General features: G+C 52.6%; 1 protein-coding gene across 1 annotated transcript; it reads right to left on the bottom strand.

The window, feature by feature from the left end:
- Positions 1-1,132: 1,132 nt before the first annotated feature.
- Positions 1,133-7,193, bottom strand: SPEF1 (sperm flagellar 1). Its single transcript, XM_061126694.1, has 7 exons — positions 4,368-7,193; positions 3,257-3,368; positions 2,752-2,908; positions 2,535-2,574; positions 2,328-2,388; positions 1,993-2,116; positions 1,133-1,894 (listed from the first exon to the last, which is right to left on the bottom strand). The coding sequence occupies exons 1-7, from the start codon at positions 4,474-4,476 to the stop codon at positions 1,787-1,789; spliced, it is 711 nt and encodes a 236-aa protein (XP_060982677.1). The 5' UTR covers positions 4,477-7,193; the 3' UTR covers positions 1,133-1,786.
- Between the last annotated feature and the right edge of the window lie 66 nt (positions 7,194-7,259).

The following is a 7,259-nucleotide window of genomic DNA, read 5'->3' as shown; positions in this document are numbered from 1 at the left end:
CACAGCCTTGTGAGAAGCCCTGAACCAGAGGATCCAACAAAGCCATGCCTGGACTCTTCACCCACAGAAAATATGAGGTAATAAATATGTGCTGTTCAAGTCACTAACTTTGTAATAAGAAAATAAATAGGAGTTCTTTTCAGTTCTGCTATTACAAACAGTGTTGCTATGAACATCGCAGTACATAAGTCACAAAACACAGGAACTTAAGTTTCCCCTGGATATGCTGAATAAGTTGGAGAAAACTCTTGAGAGTCCCTTGGACTGCAAGGAGATCAATCCAGTTAATCCTAAATGAAATCAACCCTGAATATTCATTGGGAGGACTGATGCTGAAGCTGAAGCTCCAATACTTTGGCCACCTGGTGTGAAGGACTGACTCTGGAAAAGACCCTGATGCTGGGAAAGATTGAAGGCAGGAGGAAAAGGGGATGATGAGGATGAGATGGTTGGATGGCATCACCAACTTGATGGACATGAGTTTGAGCAAGCTCCAGGAGTTATGGATGGACAGGGAGGCCTGGCGTGCTACAGTCCATGGGGTCGCAAAGAGTCGGACACAACTGAGCAAATGAACTGAAGTGATGCTGAATATATGCCTAGGAATAGAACTGTGGGGTCCCAGGATATTCAAATGTTCAATGTTACTAGGAATGTAATGATCAGAGTTAAAGTCACACCAAGGCCAGGGTATCGGTCAGGGTTGGGAGTCAAGCTTGGTCTTGGTCCATAGAACTTGGGGTCAGTTTGTGGGCAGGGTCGGGAGTCATACACGTTTAGGGGTAAATCCATAAGCAAGGTTGAGGGTGACTCTGTGGCTACATTTGGGAAGAATCTGAAGCCTGGACTTGTGGTTGGGTTTGGGCAATGCTGGAAGACACTGAGAGTAAGTTTGGGGGTCAGTCTAAGGCCTGACTTAGTTAAGAGTTCAACTTCTAAGAGTTAGAAGTCAAGCTGTCCTAGTGCACAAAACCATCCTCCTACCAAGAAGTGGCCACTGCAGGGTCCAGCTCCCCAAGAGTTGAGACCCAGCCTGGGCCCACAAGGCTCTTTCACTTAAGGGGTGGGGATAACACAAGGGGGACAGGAACTCACTTCCCTCAGAGAAGAGAAAGCAGGCACAGGAAGGACACCATAACTTTAATGGGAACAACTCAGCTCCACATCCCCCAAATATTCTCAACATACACTGTGGGAGGGGAGGACAATTGGAAGGCACAGTCTGTGGCTGATCTCTCACCTCACCCCTTCCTCTTCAGCTGCTGTGTTCTCCAGCCTTTAGCTGGGTCCCAGGTGAGTGCCCAGGAGGGGCAAGGAAGCCCGTCAGCTGTCTCGGACAGCCTCCCCTTTGACCCATGGTACAGAGAACTAGCCTGAATGGAGATGCTGCTGTCACCAGAGCTGGGTGGGGACCCGGTTCTAAGGGTGCGGACCAAGTTGGGGGACCACCCCCTAAGGCCCAGCACCGGGAGCACCAAGGCAGAGTCCCTGGTGTCAAGCACTGCTTTGGGGTTCACGCCAGGTCTCTGCATGTGGCTTCTGGGTTCTGGAAAGCGGTCCATTCTCCTGACCCAGATGGAGCGGAAGGAGTGGCTCAGTTCCTGGGCTCCGCTTGGAGGGTTCCTGTCCCACTGCCCCCCATGCTCACTCACACCCCAAGGGGGCGCTTGTGTCCCAGGAGGCTCACTGGAGCAGCTGGCTCCGCCCGCCCATTCGTCTGCCCTTCGAGGTGGGTGCGTCAGTTGCGATGTCTGGGCTCTGGCGGATAAGGGGGCGTCTCCCAGGCTCACCGCTGCTTACGCTCTGCCTGCTGGAGCCTCCGGGAGAGGTCTTCTATGCGCACATTCTTGAGCTGGAGCAAGTGCTCCAAGCGTCTCACCTTCATCTGCAGGACCTAGGCCAAGCCACACAGAAGTCAAGTCCAGTGGCCTGCTGCCCCCTGCCCATCTTCCCAGGCCTCAATCCCCCCGCTCCCTCCCAGTGCGCCTTCACCTGCACGGTCTCCTGCGAGGCCAACAGCTCCTGCTCCTTTTCAGCGATCTGGAGGACGAAGCTTGGGTCGCTCTGCAGTGCCTGGCTGTACCCTGGAGGCTGGGGCACAGGCAGTCGGCCCTCCCTGGGGTGAGATGCAGCTTAGCTGAGGCTTAGATCTCAGACCCCACCATCACCCTTTCAGTGTCCCTCGACCAAGCCTTCCCTCCCTCTCACTGTCCCTGAAATCCCTCAATCCCTGACTTCCCTATCTTTCCAGATGCAACCCTCACCCTGACCTCCCAGGTAGAGAGAATATCAGGCTTGGTAAGGTCAGGAGTTCCCAGCTTCCTTACCTGAGTTGCCCCCGTCCCTGGGGGTCTGGGGCACCTTCCCCTCGGGCCTTCTGGGACAAACCTGAGACAAGGCAAGTATAGGAATAACCCTGAAGGAGTCCTATTTTCCTGTCTTCCCCCTCCCCGTAGTCCCACCCCTTCCCCCACAGGAAGGAAGGACAGGAGAAAAGCTCTTCCTGGAAGGAAGGCAAGTAAAGGCTACCTTACCCACATCCATGTAGTCAGTGCCATCCTGGGGAGCCAGCTCCTGAAAGAACCGCCCAGAGTCTGCAGTGAGCTTGGGCCGCCCACTCCCAAGGACATCCCTCCCGCTGTGGGCTCCCTTTAGCCAGACACCCTTCTCCCAACTTGTCACTGAGGCAGAGCTTTCTGCTGCCTGGGAAACTCCCCTAGAACAGTGCAAGAAGCTGGAGTGAGCAGGCACCTGTAAGGAGCCGATGCCCTGCTTCCTACGTCTCTGACGCTCCTCTAGGCGCTGCCTCAGTGGAATGAGCACCAGCTCCACCACACCTGGGGCACACTGTGCTATCTTGCGCATCACGTCTTCTGGTACAGAGAAGTTCAGTTTGTTCAGCACCTTCCTGGGGGTGGACATAGGGATGGTGGATTGATTCCTGGGTGGATGAAGTGAGGGGTGGGGGGAAGGAAGGAGATGCAGCAGTGGTAGCCCTTCTGTGCACAGCCCTGGGGGAATGGAAGGGCACCCAACCTGAGCCCAGAGCATGTATGTCTCGAGGATCCTTGTCACCTCCCCCAAAGAAGAGTCCCTTGATTTTGTTACCAGATAGATTCTGTCTGCATTGTCCTCCCCACCCCAGCCACCAGCCTGGACTGTGGAGACCATAGGAGGTGGAGGGGCTGGGCAACCCTTCCTCAGATCCCAGGCTAGGGGCTAGAAATCCCACTAGTGTGCCCAGGTATTCTGTTACCTGTTCAGGTGACCCCAGTTGCTCAGTTTCTGCTGGAGAGAGTTGGCAGGGACATAATTGTGCATCTCCACCATCTTGGGGAAGTAAAACTTGATGACCTCTGCTACCAGGACTGAGGGAGAGGAGGTGGGAGCAGACATGGAAGGTGTAGAGATGGGTAAGGAAGAAGGAAGAGGGAGAATGAATGGGTGGGGTGGGAGAATCAGGGGTGGCAGAGTGGTGGGGCCAACAGAAGAGGTAGAGATGTGGATAGGGGAAGGATAATATGGAGGGGAGGTAAGAGAGCAAGAACAGTGATCAGCCAGAGACAAATTCTCCAGAGGAGCTTCATCCCTTTGCCATTAACTCAGGGCATCTGAAAACTAAGGTCTCTAGTCCCCTATTACAGAATGTGTATCTAAGAGATATAGGAATTGACATAAATACACAAACACACAATGATACAGAGATGTAGAAACACACGCAGACACATAGGGCCATCACAGTGTCCCAAGAGACAGTTACCAATACACATATACACAGAAACACAAAGTGTCACATATGCATCAATATACACAGAGAAATGCATACTTCTGTCATTAAAATCCCAGGAGACAGTCTTCAACACACAGACACCTAAACAATCACAAAGAAACATACGCACACAACACGCCCATTTTTACATATAGGACAGAACATATCAACTTGCATATGAACAAACACATGCTCAGACTCCCACAAGACATATAGAATACAGGAATAAGCATGCACACACACACGCAGATGCACAAATACACATCTTAGTCATTAAAGTTCAGGGAAGGAGTCATAGACACATACACACACAATACACCCCACACAAAGGATAGAACATGTATACATAAATATGGACACACACATGCTCACATTCCCACAGATGCACACTTCTGCAATTGAAATCTTAGGAGATGGACACCCTTCTCCCTAACTCACACCTAACCCCTCTGCCACAAGCACACAAGCACCAAGAGACATGTATTCCCATAGACCCTGTACACACGTACATACAGGACAGAAGGCGTTGACACACAAAAACATACAGGACACACCCAGGCGTGCGTACAGACACACTCACACACGTTGAAGCACACACCTCCATCACTGAAGTCCCGGGACAGATTTCGCTTGGGCCGGGACAGAGGGATGTTGTCTACCCACAGATACAGTTGGTGCAGTGCTTCCTCATCCACGCTGCTCGCCATTGGCGCCCTCGGAAAGGTCAGCCTGTTCCAGCAGTATAGCGTCCAGGGCCAACCTCACGAGCCCTCAAGACCTCTTCTCTCGCCACTGCTGCGACCCAGATCCGCCGCTGCGTCTCTAACCCAGACTCGCGTCCCAGCTGGGAGCGGCCATATTGTTTTCTGAAACCATGGCAACCGAAACTGACTCTCCGGGGAGCAGGGGCTTCTGGGAGTTGTAGTTTTCCCCCCTCCCGCTGCCTCCCTTCAGGCCTCACTTTGAAAAGGCGGTTTCTCTTCCCTGCCTCCCAAGAAACCACCTCTGCCAAATGCTGACCGGACACTGGCCCACTCTGGGAACTGCCGAAGACAACCAGGCCTCCAGAACCCCTGCATCAGTGTCTTCAGAACAAGGATCCCCTTCAGGGTCCTTTAGCAATCAGTCCCAAGTGAAGGCAGCAGCCCAGTGTTTGTCAGCTTTATCTGGGGGTCCATTGTTAGTCACCAGCTGCTTCACATCTGGACTGTGGAAGGCTGTGTGACAGTCCTTGCCAGGTCCCTCCTCAAAGCTCTGTGCTCATAGAGCCATCTCCATACCACTGTCCCTTACCCCCCACCCCCATCCCCAGTGGAATCCTGGTGAGGCATTTAATATGTAACCCAGATTCCCAGGGAGAACACCAGACCTCAAGACCAGTGTCTTTGCAGGTCATTTAAGTCCTTAACCCTGTTTCCTTCTTCATGAAATGGATATGGTTCTCATCTATTTGTCCCAAAGGAGTAATAGGGAGAATGGGAAGGATATTTACAGATCTGTATTTGGGGACTGGGGGAACAGGAGTTAGTTATAAGTACCGGAGCTTAAGCTCCTGTAGACACTTCTACACCATTCATCTCCCAGAGCTATTCTACAGTTTAGAAACTGAGTCAGTAACCAGTTCCTTTAGGAAAACAGAGCTAAGAATGTCTTAGTAAAGGGACACTTCAAGATCAGCCTGGGGAAGAGAGCTTGCTTCTGCCACAGACTAGTGATTTGGCTTTGGGCACTTTTCTGTACATGTTTTCTCATGGTTTTACCTACCTCGTACGGGTTTCTTTTTTAAAGAATATTTTATTTATTTGGACGTGTGGGATCTCAGTTGCAGCACAGGGGATCTTCTATCTTCGTTGTGGCAAGCAGGATCTTTAGTTGCAGCATGAAACTTAGTTGCAGCCTGTAGGATCTAGTTCTCTGACCAGGGATCGCACCCAGGCTCCCCCGCACTGAGAGCAGAGAGTCTTAGCCACTGGACCACCAGGAAAGGAAGTCCCCTCACAGGAGCTTTGTGAGCATCTAGTGTTTAGCAGAGGCTGGCACACAGCAAGAGCCCTATTCATGTCGACTGGTGTTATCATTAAAGAGATGATCTCAGTTTGAGCAAGAGGCATTCTTGTTGGCAGCAGACAAATGGAAGCATTTGCCTTGGTATTTGAGGCGAGGGACTTGGATTGGCCAGTGGCATCTAGGGAGAAGACTACTGCTTCCACCCATTTACTCCAGAGCAGGCGAGGGGGTAGACTGGGCTTCTTTGTCTCATCCTCCAGAGCTCAGATGGGGACTAGACGTGGGCCAAGGTGGGGCTGAGAATCCCAGGTGCTTTTTGCTCTTAGTTCTGAAGCCTTCAAGGCCTGGAAGGAATCCCTGAGTGCCAGAGGTGTGGAAGGGAAAGTGTGGAAAAGCCCCTCCACCTTCCTGTTTAAAAAGATGATGTGGATAAGTGCCCCCCCCCCCCCCGCCGGCCCCCACATTCCAGGGTGGAGAGAGGAGGAACTGCAATGAGGTGGGGGCAGGGAAACAGAGGGGTGATGTGCCAGCCTCAGACAAGGTGGGAAAACCGGTTTGGGGCCCAGAGCTGCCAGCCTGCTCAAGCTCAGGCCCTCCCCTCACTGGAACCACTGGGGCCTGAGGGCCTCAATGAGGAAGGGCCTGGGAGGGGTGAGAAGAGAAAAGGCAGGTAGGATCAGCAGAGCAAGCTGTCTCACCTTTGGATTGGGGGGGTGGGGGGGCGCCTCTAGAGGGCATCACACAGGGAGTGGTTAACATCCTCAACCTCTTCGGGGTGCAATGTGTCCCCAGCAATTCCACCTCTACCCTGCCACTGTTTCCAAGGATAGCCACCAGGACTGGAGATGCCAGTCACTGAAAGGCGTAGAGGACTCCCCACTTAAGGCACCATACAAGGGATACCCCTACAACTCCAACCTGGACCACAGGAGCTGCCCCCAACATTCTTTTCTTTCTGCCCTCCTGCCCCTCTCCTGCAAGGATCTTCTTTAATGGGCCTTGATAAGCCTAGTTCCCGGGCACCTAGCTTAATTTGGCCCTCCAGGGACTGTTGGCTCCCTGCCTCCTATCCTAGCCAAGTGATCCAAAGCTTCTAACCCCTAAGCATTGCAAGGCCCAGCTTCCTCAAACCCGCCCCCAGGCATTGGTGCACTGAAGATCCCTCCTTCCCCCAAGCCTGTGCTGGCACTCAGTCATGTCTGCCTCTTTGCGACCCTATGGACTGTAGCACGACAGGCTCCTCTGTCCATGGGATTCTCCTGATAAGAATACTGGAGTGGGGTGCCATTGCCTCCTCCAGGGGATCTTCTCCACCCAGGGATCGAACCCAACTCTCTTAAGTCTCCTGCACTTAAGGAGGCAGGCAGATTAGCAACATTTTTTTTTTTTTTTTTAAGGCAACATTTAAATACATATGTTGCCCCTCACCCTGGTCAGGGCCTGGGCTGTAGCCACTCTCTCAACATTTGTCCCACCAGAGCAG

The sequence above is a fragment of the Dama dama genome, chromosome 23, assembly GCF_033118175.1.
Source record: "Dama dama isolate Ldn47 chromosome 23, ASM3311817v1, whole genome shotgun sequence".
NCBI lineage: Eukaryota > Metazoa > Chordata > Mammalia > Artiodactyla > Cervidae > Dama > Dama dama.
Note: the sequence above shows the minus strand (reverse complement) of the source record. Positions and strands in the feature narration are given on the sequence as shown.

Coding starts and splice junctions, on each gene's coding strand:
- SPEF1 (XM_061126694.1), bottom strand. CDS start 4,476: ATGGCGAGCAGCGTGGATGAGGAAGCACTGCACCAACTGTATCTGTGG. Junction 2,909..3,256: donor AACTGGGGTCACCTGAACAG/GTAACAGAATAC, acceptor GTCCACCCCCAG/GAAGGTGCTGAACAAACTGA. Junction 2,389..2,534: donor CACTGACTACATGGATGTGG/GTAAGGTAGCCT, acceptor GCCTTGTCTCAG/GTTTGTCCCAGAAGGCCCGA.